Genomic DNA, 15,161 nt, shown 5'->3' with positions numbered 1-15,161 from the left:
AAAAGCAGGTTGCGTGGGGTGACCAGAGCAACAGGGGCATTAGTGGGGTATGATCAAACGACTGAACAAGCAGGCTGTATGTGGCGACCAGGCCGGCAGGGGGATTAGTGAGAGACAACCAAAAATTAAACAGCAGGCTGCGTGGGGCAACCAGGCTGGCGGGGGCAGTTGTGGGTGACCAGACTGGCGGGTGGGAGGTGGCATCTGGGGGTGACCAGGCCAGCAGGATGGGACGTTGGGTGCAACAAGGCTGGTAGGGGGGACAGTGAAGGGTAACCAGGCTGGCAGAGGGGGGTAGCTGGGGGCAACCAGACCAGAAGGGGGGGTAGTAAGAGGCAACAAGGCTGGTGGGGTGAGGGTAAGTTAGAGACAACTAGGTTGGCAGGGGGGAAGTTGGGGGTGATTAGGCTGGCAGTGGGGGCAGTGGAGGTGACTAGGCAGGCAAGGGGAGCAGTTAGGGGCAACCAGGCTGGCAGAAGGGGGCAGTTAGGGGTGACTAGGCTGGCAGGAGGGCAATAAGGGGCAATGAGGCTCGTATGCAGAGGCAATAAGGGGCGACCAGGTTGGCAGAGGGGAGAAGTTAGGTGTGACCAGGCAGGCAGACAGGTGAGTGATTAGGAACCAGTGGTCCAGGATTGTGAGTGATGAGTCTGACTGCTGGTTTAGTCCTATCCCTGGGATCGGGCCCAGGAATTGGGCCTAAACCAGCAGTTGGACATCCCCCAAGGGGTCCTGGATTGGAGAGGGTGCAGGCTGGGCTGAGGGGACCCCCTCCCGTGCACAAATTTCATGCACAGGGCCTCTAGTAATAATAATAATCACAGAAATATAAGTAACAACAGCAGCTACCATTTATTGAGTTGTTAATACAAGCCAAGCACAGTGCTTACTTTGTATGGATTACTTTGTTTATTCCTCAGCACAATCCTCTGAGGTAAGTCCTGTTAATATCCCCATTTTTAAGATAAGAAATTTAGACATAGAGAGGTTAAATGACTTATTTTAATTTTAAACCCAGGTTTTCTTCTACAAGGATACAGCTTTTTACCACTATACACTATATAGTATCCTCTTATAATTACTAATTATATTAAGATTTCATTCTTTTTCTGAGGTTAGTATACTGTCATTTCCTCTTTTTCTACACTAGAGGTTTTATGAAAAAGATCAGTTAATATGCAGTTAACTAGAAAAACTGTAACATAATATTTACAGAATAAAAAGATCTGTTAGTCTATCAGTGTTCAATTTTTATTCTACTTTCTAAAATATATATACATACATATAGAAGCAAATCTGTTTAGACTCAATCTTTACTTGCCCTGTGAACTCCTGAATATTTTTTTAAAATATCCTATTGCATTATTTTATCTGCTTGCAAAACTGAGGCTATATAAAATATGAAAAATATCCTATTAAATATAACAAGAGTTGAGAATTATGATGAATTTTAAAATACAAAAATGCAAAGTATATTGCATCAAAATGATTATCACCAGTTCAATGAAAAGTCACTTAACCATCTTTCACATAAAACACTATGGAAAACAATAATTCCCTAGGAAATATTTTATATTTCACTTGATGCAAAAGGAGAGATAAAACTAAGAAAAGAACCCAAATAGCACAATGATATGAAAAGGGCTTTATCACTAACTCTGCTTGGTGACCATGTCATTAGCTCAGTTTCTCTGAGTTTGATTTCTCCATCTGTAAAGTCAGTGAGTTGAACAAGATGACCTCTTAGGCTCTTTCAGTTAGTTCTACAAGTCTATGATTGTGACTCAAAGGACTATTATTGATTGTTTTCTTGGCTACTACAGGGTAAGTGACAATTTTCAGTGAAGGGACTTTTCACTATTTTTGTTGCATGTATGGAAATTACTGGCTAAATATAAATTACTGGCTAAAGATAAAAATTATCAAGAAAGACCTTTTATGCAAATACTAGTATACTCAGAGTGTTCTAAGGCCAATAGAACATAAGACAACACATTCTATCTATATTTTACATGTTAATCTTCTAGCTACCCAAGGATAAATCACATGTACATTTGAAAACTAAAATGTTAAATTTTTTAAGGGCATACTTTTGTGTTTCAGGTCCTAGGTGTTTGCAAACATGCAGTGAACCAATTGTCACCAACATTTTAGATATGTCTTGTCAGATTGCATGAGGAAGTGAAGAAAATTACCAAAATCTGTGCCATAAGAGATGGTCATGGGCTGACCATCTAGTACCTAGCATCTAATCTGGTCAACCAAAGGTAAAGATTAGTAAAGTAATACTTGTAGAAAGATAACTATGGGTATAAGGAACTATAAAGAGTGCTTTCACATATTGAATATCAGGTCTATTTCACTGATGAGAACATTCAGACATAGAGATTAAATTGGCCAAAGTCACACAGCTAGAAAATAGCCAGGCCAGTATTTAAACTCAGGTCTTCAGACTTCCAGGCCCCTTTCCATAGCATTAAACTATGCTGAAGTAAGATGATTATTTAAATGGTGACACAGCTACAGTGATCTTAACTGTTTAAGCATTGTACTGAGCAAGGGAAACTCCTCAGTGAAATAGAAAGAAATAAGGATGCCATTCTAGGCTAGCACCCTCCAAAAGAATGTAAATTATTTACAAACTAGTCTATACAATTAAGGGCAATTCAGGAAGCTTTGGGCAAGTAAATAATTCCTACTTTTAGAATACTTTAAGGCTTAAAATAATATGTATAATCAACAGGCACTATGAATCACAAGTGAAACACAAATCTGAAACACAAAATTATGCCCTTGAAAAATTTAACATTTTAGTTTTCAAATGTATATGTGATTTATCGTTGGTAGCTAGGAGATTAACATGTAAAATATAGAAAGAATGAGTGAAACTGTGTTGTCTTATTATCTATTGGCTTTAGAACACTCTGAGTATACTAGTGAATGATGTTTCAGCTATAACAACACAAAGTGCCTTTTTGTGAAATAATTATCACAGTTGATATATGATTGGTATAAGTGCACACCAATGTGTATATATAGAAGCATGAATAAAAATAAGTGCATTATCTGGCTCATTATATGAACATGTAGAAAATTTAAAAACTTACCTTAGATGAGACTATTCTATTATCACAAAACCTTTGTGCAATGTAATCTTCTGTTACTGAAATTGGATGATTGCCCACAAACACCGTGCGTGTACCAACTCGTTTCTCTTCTCCAGCACACTGACCAAGAGAAAGAGGGGGGATTATGAGTTTTCTTTATCACATTTCTCCATGCTTCTACAGAGCTCAAAATACTCATCTAAGCATGTTTGACTAGGATTTAGAGAGAAAGAAACAGTAATAGAGAGGAAAAAGCCTTGCTAGGAATAACTCCACTAAGCTCTTAGTTGCTGATTTAGTAAAAATGTTGCTTGAGCCAAAGCTGGTTTGGCTCAGTGGTAGAGCGTCGGTCTGCAGACTGAAAGGTCCCAGGTTCGATTCCAGTCAAGGGCATGTACATTGGTTGCGGGCACATCCCCAGTGGGGGGTGTGCAGGAGGCAGCTGGTCGATGTTTCTCTCTCATGGATGTTTCTGGCTCTCTATCTTTCTCCCTTCCTCTCTGTAAAGAATCAATAAAATATATATTTTTTTAAAATGTTGTTTGAGCCAACTGTTCTCAGGTCAACACTGTAATTCTAAAATGTTTAAATTAAATAAAGTATCCAGGTAAACAATAATTTTTATTTCCAGTCATTTTTCTTTCATCCACAGAATCTCAACCATCACCATCAGAGCAACACACTTAGGAAAGGTCAGACTGAAATATATAATTTTTACACAACTACTGATGACAACCTTGACATTACCCTTACCAGACAGCAGAAAACAGGATACAAATTACTTCTAAACACAAAATAATTACTTGTAAGAATACAGAAATACTAATGGCATGTTCAACTCTTTTTACAAAGAAATTTGGTAAGTTCTTTGGCTTTCCAGCAAAGACATTCTTTTGTCATCTCTCAGGGCCTACTGTCAAAAAGTCACATTTCAAAAATTATATCTTTAATGTCCCTTTTACATTTAAAAAAATCAGATCTGCAGAAACTATAAATTCTAAGGTTGAACTTAATTTTACCTCAACCTTATATTTCACTGAGGCTACACAGTTTTCTTAATCCAGGATAATACAATATATCTTCTTATATAAATTTGGGACAGTCTCCTTCGATAATACTTATTTTATCATGTTTGAGACAAGGATATACACTGAGTGGCCAAATTATTGTGATCTCTGAACACATAATAATCTGGCCACTCAGGATAGATAGATAGATAGATAGATAGATAGATAGATAATAGATAGGTAGGTAGGTAGGTAGGTAGATAGATAGATAGATAGATAGATAGATAGATAGATAGATTAGAGGCTCAGTGCATGAATTCGTGCATAGATAGATAGATAGATAGATAGATAGATAGATAGATAGATAGATTAGAGGCTCAGTGCATGAATTCGTGCATGGGTGGGGTCCGGACAGCCTGGCCAGGGAGAGGGGACAGGGGCAGTTGGCCGGCCTGACAACGGTAGAACTATTAGCCTTTTATTATACAGGATATACACTGAGTGGCCAGATTATAATGTGTTCAGAGATCATAATAATCTGGCCACTCAGTGTATTTAAGTCACAGGAAATATGACAGAACCAGCATCCACTTATATGTTTCAAATATTTTTAAAAATGATAATCCCTCAACCTAAAATGTTTTAAAAGTATACAGCCACAAACACTTTCCTCCCTTTCAATAATCCATTTAAAGGTCATCTCTACCTATAAACAATCATTTTACAGTTCCAAATGTCTGTTTATTTGTACTCTAGTTATAATTTTTGTACCTTATATGGGTAATACAGGGAACATACTTTAGTTTGAAAAAATAAGAGTCACCTCCAAAATAGAGATAGATAAGACCTCTTGCTTTACCATTTTTATTTAAGCTTATTAAATAACTAGAGGCCCAATGCCCGAAATTCATGCAGGGGGGTTGTCCCTCAGCCCAGCCTGAGCTCTCTTGAAATCTGAGACCCCTCACTCCAAACTGCCTGCCTGCTTGCTCCTTAATAATTGGCTTGCCGCTCATTAGCACTGCTGTGAAGGAGGGAGAGGTTCCTACTACCGCTGCTGTGCTCATCAGCCATAAGCCAGCTTCTGGCTGAGTGGCACACTCCAACTGTGGGAGCTCAATGACCACTGGGAGCAGCTCCAGCATTGAGCGTCTGCCCCCTGGTATTCAGTGCACTTCATAGCAACCGGTCATTCCACTGTTCAGTCGATTTGCATATTAGGGTTTTATTACATAGGATTATTTAGTGGAGTATTTCCTTTCAAATCTGTATGGAATCAACTGAAGGTAACAGATTAAAGTAGGAGAGATTGAGGCTATATATAAAGGATAACTTCTGGAATTCTATCCTGGCATGGGGCTAACAGAGGTTGTGGGAATCTCTATCTAGGGCAAGCTGGAAAAAGACACTAAGTATCAGTGCTGACTAGTTTAGCTTTTTACCCATCTGCCCAAAGAAAGGGCATTAGAACAATTGATTGCACAGGACCTTCAAATGCCAAGAGTCAGTAATTATAGCAGATAAATTTTCAAATGGTTCCTGGAAATCAATAAAGATTGCTTTTACTAGAATGGTAGCTATATACATTGTGCCTCAAGTACTGACTTTGTTTGTAACTGTAATATATAAGGTCTAACACTGATAAGAGCACTAAATTTCCCATGTCAATTTTGCAAAATGTAAACTGAAATTGAATACACCTTCGAAAAGTAGAGTTTATTCTGCTTCACACTTATGCTCACCTTCCGTTTTAACTACAGGCTCATTGTAGTCTCTACAATACTTGAACCTTATAATGTACAAATATGAATTACAGAAATTGTCAAATTCATATTCACACTGCAATGTACAACCTTTATTTTAATATTCATAAAGTTGGTTCATTTTTTATACAAGCAAGAAATGGTACATTAAAAAGAGCTACTTTTTATGCCAGTTTTCAGATCATTCCGCATATGGAAAGGGGGAAGAGTAAAAGGAAAAGAGGTAGAGGGTCAGTGAGTTTGCAGGATGTTTCATGCACTGCCAATATAAACTGTTCCCCGCAATTAACAATGGTCACTGATTAACTTAAAAACAAAAATGAACTAGTGCTTCCTTAATTCTGAATTGTTTTCAACTTTCTTCTCTGGCAGGTCACAGCATTCCAGAGACCAAAAGGAATGAATGAGCAAAATCCAAATGTTCAGGTATGGTATTTTTATGAATTCCCTTTATCTGAATGGCATTTACAGATTCTCTAAGTGCTTTCCCCGCGCATTATCTCTGGGATCTCTTTGAAATAGACCTAAATAACCTCTATATCCCAATTTAATTGGAGAATATGAATAAAAATTGATGTGTAGGTAGCAGAGATAGAGCATTATTAGATGATGAAATAAGGGCCTGAGAACTGCATCATGTATACTCCAGAGGATTTTCAAAAGGGCAAAATCTCCTCAGCCCCGGCAAGGTGGAGTTTGGAGCTTCCTGAGAACTGGGGGTGAGGTGGGATGAAAGAGATAACTGTCTCATGCTTGTTTTTATTCTCAGATCTGATGAACCTGCAATATCTGGTGGAATCTGCTCTGTTTAATGTTATTTGGTCTGCATATAAAGGGCAATGCTGAACTTGTATAAGTTCACTGTAATTTTCCACTTGCTGTAAATGTAGCATTAAAACCCTGGTTTTAGTTCTTGTGATTTTGAATAATGTAGGTGCCTTAGCCACAGCAGAGAAACACTAAGTAGGAATCATAAAATAATTTACCATTTGGATAGCATACAATGTAGTCTGGAGTGGAAATGTATGAGTCCTGCCATGTTATAATGAACTAGAGGCCAAGTGCACAAAATTCGTGCACAGGGTATGTGTGTCCCTCAGCCCAGCCTGCACCCTCTCCAATGTCAGACATCCCTCTCACAAGCTAGGACTACTGGCTCCCAACCACTCAACTGCTTGTCTGCCTGATTGCCCCTAACTGCTTCTGCCTGCCAGCTTGATAACCCTTAACCACTCCACTGCCACCCTGATCGACACATAACTTCTCCCCTGCTGGCCCAATTGCCCCTAACTGCCCATCCCTGCTAACCTGATTACCCACAACCACCCTATTCACCCCTAAGTGGCCTCCCCTGCAGGCCTGGTCGCCCCCAACTTCCTTCGCCTATAGGCCTGGTCTCTCCCAACTGCCCTCCCCCGAAGACCTGGTACCCCCCACAACCCTCCTCTGCTGGCCTGGTCACCCCCAACTGCCCTCCCCTGCAGGCCTGGTCCCCCCAACTACCCTCCCCTGCAGGCCTGGTACCCCCCCATGACCCTCCCCTGCTGGCCTGGTTGCCCCCAACTGCCCTCCCCTGCCTGCCTGGTTGCCCCCAACTGCTCTTCACTGCACGTCTGGGTCCCCCCCAACTGCCCTTCCCTGCCTGTCTGGTGCCCCCCAACTGCCCTCCCCTGCTGCCCTGGTTGCCCCCAACTTCCCTCCCTTGTAGGCCTGGTCCATCCCAAATGTCCTCCCCTGTAGGACTGAGTCTCTCCCCCCGCCCCAACTACCTTCCCCTCCTGGCCTGATTACCCACAGCTGCCCTCCCCTGCCGGTCATCTGTGGTGGCCATCTTGTGTCCAAATGAGGACAGCCACCTTTTGTGTTGGAGTGATGGTTAATTTGCATATTACTCTTTTATTAGATAGGATTTTAATCTATTAAGAGTCCCTCCTGTGTTAAACTACTTCCCATTCAAATGTCCTCAGAAATAACATTTTTAAGAATTGAAATATGCTGGCACCAATTCTATTTTAATGACATATCATACACTATAATGAAAAATATAAAGAGTATTAAACAGTATATTTATAGGATATGGATTAACAGAGAAAGCAATTTAATTTTCTTCCTCATGATAAAAATCATCCTTTTGTACTCTTGTTTCATACCTCCCTAGTATAAATTGAATATTGTTAAAGCATACAACTTTCTCCAGAACACAGTCTCTCAATAAAATAAGAGTGAAGTGATACTGTAATTTAACTAGCACTATCTTAAAATCCTGTGCCATGAGTAATCATAAAACACAGAAAGTTGTTGGAAGTATAATTTGTTTCTTGACTTCCTCTAGACCAGGGGTGGGGAAGCTATTTTCTGCCAAGGGCCATTTGAATATTTATAACATCATTCTTGAGCCATATTAAATTATGAACTTAAAAATTAGTCTGCTATATTTGGTCAAACATTTAATTAACTCACTCTTAATGCCTTGGCAAGGCCAAACCAAATGATTTCACAGGCCTCATACAGTCTGCGGGCTGGATGTTCCCCACCCCTGCTCTACACCAATAACTCAATAAAAACTAAGGGAGAATAAATATCTCAATACAAGACTATCACTATAAAAGCTGACACAGGATCTGAAACAGAATTCACCCTCTCCATCCTTTCCAGGTGTTGGCCAACTTATATTTATCACTTAGTCACAGATCAGTGGTTCTTAATTCTGACCATAATACAAATGCTTGTGACTTTTATTTAACACTTGATTTAATTTTTTTGGAAGCTCCCCAGGTGACAATTCTAATCTGAAGTCAGGACTGAGAAAACTGCTACAGAAATCTCTCTCACTGAATTAGTGATTGTCCTTAACCCGTGGTTGTCAAACTGCGGTTCGAGAGCCACATGCGGCTCTTTGGCCCCTTGAGTGTGGCTCTTCCACAAAATACCATGGCCTGGGCAAATCTATTTTGAAGAAGTGGCCTTAGAAGAAGTTTAAGTTTAAAAAATTTGGCTGTCAAAAGAAGTTTCAATCATTGTACTATTGATATTTGGCTCTGTTGACTAATGAGTTTGCTGACCACTGTCCTTAACTAATATCCTAAATGTTTTTAGCCTTAATTCTTCATTTTAAGTAGTTAAAATTATTTAAACAATTTGCTTTTCAAAGGATAAAATACAAATAGCTCTCACATACTGCCCCCCTCTAATCATTTTAAGTTGTTCACTAGATGAAATTCTCCTATAGTTAATTTGTATGTGGTTAATCTATCATCAATTATTCAGACCACTGATAAAAATTATAGGTTATGATATTGCTTTAGCAATAAAGCATCACCAATGTTATCCTAGGCAATCACTGCATTATTTTTATTTTTCACCAGACTGTTCTTTGTGAATTTTTAGAAGCAAACCTAAGTATTTGCTTTTAAAAATGAACAAAAAAATCCTTATTAAAAATTAGAGGCCCAGTGCACGAATTTGTACACAGGTGGGGTCCCTCGGCCTGGACAGCAATTGCGGCCAATCAGGGCCATCTTGCCCAGTCCCAATAGGGGCTGATCGGGGCCAGCTGGCTGGTGGGAGGGACAGGGGAGGTTTGCTGGTCGCCAGTCGTGGAAGGTTGACTGTGGGAGTGCACTGACCACCAGGAGGCAGCTCTTGCATTGAGCACCTGTCCTCTGGTGGTCAGTGCACATCATAGTGACCAGTCAACTGGTTGTAAGTTGACTGTTTGCAAGGTTGCTTAGGCTCATATATATATAGATTAAAAAATTGGCAATAATTTAAAACTGTTCTCTGTACTCCAGCCCCAAAAGTAATTTCTTCTCTGAAGCACTAGTATATTCTAACAGCATCATTAGTCTTAAAAAGTCCAAATGAATTCAAAAGAGAGAAAGCATTCCATCAAACTTTCAGCATTAAAAGCTCCCAAAAGTCATCATTTTTGTACTAAAGTTGAAGAGATGGGTGTGGGAGGGGCGCACTACAGTGCTACAGAACATTTCCACTGTGTATTAAACTTCTTGGTTAAAACTGCTACAATTTTATTTATTCAGTGGTAAAATTGCTGGGGTTTCTGAACCCACTCCATTATTAACAAGCCAAAAAGAGTAATCTTGATGTGTAATTTAATCATAACTTTACAATCAGCCTTAAAATCATAATTTTCAAATTTTGCTTTTACTGCACCCTTTTAAGTGATTAAGCTGTCTCTCTCTCCTTTGCCAGAGGCAGTGAAGCAAGACCCAGACATTTTGTAACTTTGTGCCTTTAAAGTTTAGTTATGGTCATATTAACCATAACTCTCAAATAACTGATCAAAACACAACTGAATATTCAAAGTATATCCAGAGACACAAAGACTGCCTCTAATTAGGAATTATCCAAAGGCAGCATATTTAATTGAATAGAAATTGCTATAGGAAATAACACCACAAAAACACTTACACCAGCAAGCACAATGCTTAGGAAATAACAGTGACCCTAAGGACTTGGATAAGAACACCTTGTTTGGAAGCTCAGAGTTAGACTTTGATTATCTACATGTGCTCCCCTCAGCAGTTTAATTTCACCAAGAACAATAAATTCTGAATGTTTTCAATCTGATCCCACTCCCCCCTATGTTCTCAACCCAGGTTACTTTGGGCTATAGAAATATGGCTGTAAAGATGAAATACAAGTCTCTTACAAGATGGCTAATAGAGAGTCAAGTCCATAGATCAAAATGCTGTAATCACTTAATAATTCAAGATTCTTACAGGAATATTTTTGAATCATTCATAGATCCTTCCATTTACAGAAAGTAACCTGAGACTCTTTTTAAAAAATTAATCTTTATTGTTGATATTATTACAGATGTCCATCTTTTGCCCCCCCATAGCTTCCCTCCACTGGGTTCCCACCCTATCCCAGGCCCTTACCTCCCTATTGTCTGTGTCCATAGGTAATGCATACACCCATATAAGATCTTTGTCTAATCTCTTCCCATAACCCCTTCCCTCTGAGAATTGTCAGTCTGTTCCATTTCTATGCCCCTGATTCTATTTGATTCACCAGTTTATTCTGTTCATCAATTTTTATTTATTTATTTGATTTTTAGATTCAATTGTTGATAGATATGTATTTGTTGTCACTTTGTTGTTCATATATATTATGTTTACCCTTTTGTTGTTCTTCCTCTTCTTAAAGAATACCCTTCATCATTTCATGCAATACTGGTTTGGTGGTAATGAACTCCTTTAGCTTTTTCTTATCTGTGAAGCTCTTTATCTGACCTTCAATTCTGAATGATAACTTTGCTGGATAGAGTAATCTTGGTTGTAGGTTCTTGCTATTCATCACTTTGAATATTTCTTGCCACTCCCATCTGGCCTGCATAGTTTCTGTTGAGAAATCAGCTGACAGTCATATGGGTACTCCCTTATTGTTTTTCTCTTGCTGCTTTTAATATTCTCTCTCTGTCTTTTTCTCTTGGCATTTTAATTATGATGTGTCTTGGTATGGTCCTCTTTGGATTCCTCTTGTTTGGGGTTTTGTGCACTTCCTGGACTTGTAAGTCTATTTCTTTCACCAGATAGGGGAAGCTTTCTGTCATTATTTCTTCAAATAGGTTTTCAGTATCCTGCTCTATTTCTTCTTCTGGCACCCCCATAATTCTGATGTTGGTACACTTGAAGTTGTCCCAGAGGCTCCTTACACTATCTTCATTTTTTTATTATTATTCTTTTTCCTTTTTGCTCGTCTGTTTTTTGTTTTTTTTTGCTTCCTTGTATTAAAAAATCATTGATTTGATTCTCTGGATCCTCTAGTCTATTGTTGAATCCCTATATATTATTCTTTATTTCAATCAGTGTATGCTTAATTTCTAACTGGTACTTTTATGGGGTTTGTTTGTTTGATTTTTGTTTGTTTGTTTGTTTTTGTTTTTTGTATTCTAAGATCCTTGAACATCTCACTAAGTTCCTTGGAGGTTTCTAGAAGATTCTTGAGTAACCTTATTACTGTGCTTTTGAACTCTATATCCAGTAGTTTTCTTTCTTCCATTTGTGACATATTTCTTTGTTTCTGCATTTTGGCTGCTTCCATGTGTTTGTTTCTATGTATCAGTAGAGCTTCTATGTCTCCTTGAGTTGGTAGAGTGGCTTGTATAGTAGGAGTTCTGTAGGGACCAATGGCTCAGCCGCCCCAGTCACCTGAGCTGGGAGCTTTAGGTATACCCCTTTGTGCTATGAGCAGTCTTGTTGTAGTTGAGCCTTGACTGCTGTTGGTGTCACTGGGAGGAATTGACCTCCAGACCAATTGGCTGTGAGGACCAGCTGTGACTACAAAGAGAGAGCTGCTGTGCAGGAGACACCCTTATGGGGAAGGACTTGCTTCAGTGTGGCTTTGGTGCTCACTGAGTCTGCCCCTTGAGTGTGGCACTTATGGAGGTGAAGAGTTGTAATCTGGTATGGTCTCACACTGAACACTGGGTACACTGGCTCTTGGGTCTCCAGAGAGTAAAGGAAGCCCTGCCTGGGTTCACCCAGCAGGAGCTAGAAATATCTGCATATTCCTTCTCTTTGTATCAGGTTTGGTAGTGCTCAGATGAGGCCTAGCTGTGAAGCAAGGCAGGTGGGTGCTGTTGTCTGGCCTTGAGCCTTTTATTGATAGGTTTTGGGCTCCCTGACCCAGCTACAACTTGTTTGACAGGGTTTTAGCTTGAGCAAGGACAGGCCATTCATATGCAAACATCACTGTGCACAGCTTGGGTGGGGTTGTAAATTGGGTGGGACAGGGTCTCAGGAAATCACCAGATCAGAACAAGCAGAAATGGCTGCCAGTTGGCCTTACACAGGGCAGATCCCAGCATGGGAACAATGACTGCTGCGAGCACCTTTGTCTGGAAGAAAGCCACCCCCTGAGTTTCTGCCCCAATGCCAGACAGTCCAGTTTCTTCCCCTATGTGTCTGTGTCCCACAGAGCCTTGCCGTGGCACTGGAACTCAAGGAATTGGGAGCTTGTAAATTAATTTCATAGTGCCGGCATTTTAATAGGAGCAGATGTATCTCCAGCAGCCTTTGTGTAACTGAATCCCAATCCACACTAGTTTTTACAGTCCATAGAGACTTCTGCCCGTAGAGACTTCTTTTTCCAGCTCTGGGATCCTAGGCTAAGCATCTGGTGTGAGGCCAGGACCCCTTGCTCTTCCAGGTGGCCTCTGCAGAGATGATCTTCTTCCCAATTAAAAAAATGGCAAAGGTGGTATGCCAGACCAGCCTGTTCTGGGCCTCAGCACTTCCTACCAGTCTCAGTGTACTTTCTTCTTTACTTCTCTCGTTGTAGTACTTCCACTCAGCCAGCTTTCTGCTGGTTCTGGATGATGGTTGTACTGTATTTTAGTTGTAATTTTGATGTGGTTGTGGGAGGGCATTTACCTTTGCCACCATCTTGGTTCTCTAACCTGAGTTCATCCTGGGGCTCCACTTTCTTTATTAACGGTATTTCTCCTGAGAGCCTGACAATATGCACACAAAATTAACTAGAGATGAACTGAACACACTTGTCTATGCGTAGACAAGTAACTTGTCAGAAGTTACTTTTCACTTTCACTACCCATATTTACACACCACCTTGCATTCCAAACACCTAACAAAGTTTAAAAATCTAAATTAGTTGGTACATAATTTGTATGGATAGGAATGGTGAGCTGACTCACAATCTAGCTAAACATTTCTCATGCGAATGTTCAAAACACACATGCAAATAGAAAGCAAGTATAAAAAGGCCCCAGGAACTCAAAGCCCAACCTGGCTGAAGAGAGAACAGAATAAAATACTGATTTGCCAACATCAGAGGCCCAAGGGAAAGATGAAACAGACTGCATACCAACACTGCAAAATTTGCTAACACATGGCAGCTAAATTGCTACAGATTAACAAGCAATTTGTACTAACCCCTGTGATCCATGTAAAGTTTGCCAAAATATGGAAAGATAGCCAATTGTGGCTTGCAAGTTTGTGTAGGGAGTGGCAAATGATGCACTAGAAGACTACCGTGTTTCCCCAAAAATAAGACCTAGCACATCTTTGGAAGCAAAAATTAATATAAGACACTGTCTTATTTTCGGGGAAACAGGGTAGATTCCTTAAGACTTCAAAGCAGCACTCTGATAGCCTAATGTTCATTATAGCATTTTATATCTTTTTTTGTTTTTGTTGTTACTCTTCCTAAAAGACCTGATTTGCCTTGGTAACTTTTGATTTTGAAGTATTAGTACTTTAAAATATTAGTATCTTGCACAAACAGCATTTTCTCATTTTGTCACATTTGTTTCTAACCAAAGCTTACAATAAATAGACCATGAAAAGAATTGGGGCTAAAAAATAAAACTTCTCAGGAAAGTTCAAATGAACTTTTGGTTCTAGGCGGTAAATAGAAGAGGAAAAGATATAATCTAGGTATTCACTATGACACATAACTCCCATCCCCACCCCCCACTGTGAGAGAATGAATGTAATATTGAACATTGAAGCTTCAAAAATGTGTGCCTATATATAGCGCCTAAGCAGATTTCTTTGTGGAGACATCCCTTAGGGCTGGAAGATATTCCTCACTTTTGAGATATCTCATAGGTAAGAATTCTCAGCTGCCCACATTAATAATGCAAGGAAAAGAACCAGTAGATATTACGGTCAAAAGATGCCTTCACCAATATCATTACCTTGAAGAATCAAACTCTCATAAAAAAAATCACTTTCTAAGTCATCAGATAATTTTTATTACAGAGATAAACCCTGGCTAGAGCTAAAAATATATACGTATATTGCAAAACAGGTTTCTGATGTCCTGAACAGGGTTTTATCTGCCATTTCAGTGATAGCATCATTATTATAAAAATGACAGTAAGTTTCCTAGAAAGGTCTAACAGTTCAAATACATGCTGGAACATGTTTGTGAAACCAATGAATGCATTTTTCCTGGAACTGTTAAATATCATTCAGAAAGAAACTTCCTTAAAAAAAATGTCAAAGCTGTTAATGTAATTAATTTAAATAGTAAATCCAGGATACATACATTTATTTTTTAACACCCCCACCACAATGGAAAAGGTAGGTAAAAAAATAAAGTTTCAACTGTGAAGCATGGCTGAGTTGAATAAGCAAAGAAAACAAATGGGAGGGGCTCTGAGCTGTGACTCTAAGCCTCATAATTCCAGTCACTTCAGTGAAGTATTTCTAGCTTTCAAGTCAACAACATCATGGCCAACTTCCTGGCTCTCAAATAACAATGTCTTAAAGAAATGTCTGTTCTTGAAAAAA

At 39.4% G+C, this 15,161-nt stretch overlaps 1 protein-coding gene across 4 annotated transcripts in view; it reads right to left on the bottom strand.

The window, feature by feature from the left end:
- Nucleotides 1-15,161, bottom strand: part of ATP11C (ATPase phospholipid transporting 11C) — a 186,212-nt gene that overhangs the window by 96,842 nt on the left and 74,209 nt on the right. For all 4 annotated transcript variants that reach the window (XM_036443269.2, XM_045583476.1, XM_045583475.1 and 1 more), the window contains one exon: nucleotides 3,108-3,227. In XM_036443269.2, the coding sequence (XP_036299162.1) occupies nucleotides 3,108-3,227 (120 nt within the window). The remainder of the gene's footprint in view (nucleotides 1-3,107; nucleotides 3,228-15,161) is intronic.

This window comes from Pipistrellus kuhlii, unplaced genomic scaffold, assembly GCF_014108245.1.
Source record: "Pipistrellus kuhlii isolate mPipKuh1 unplaced genomic scaffold, mPipKuh1.p scaffold_m20_p_19, whole genome shotgun sequence".
In the NCBI taxonomy this organism is placed as follows: Eukaryota; Metazoa; Chordata; class Mammalia; order Chiroptera; family Vespertilionidae; genus Pipistrellus; species Pipistrellus kuhlii.
Note: the sequence above shows the minus strand (reverse complement) of the source record. Positions and strands in the feature narration are given on the sequence as shown.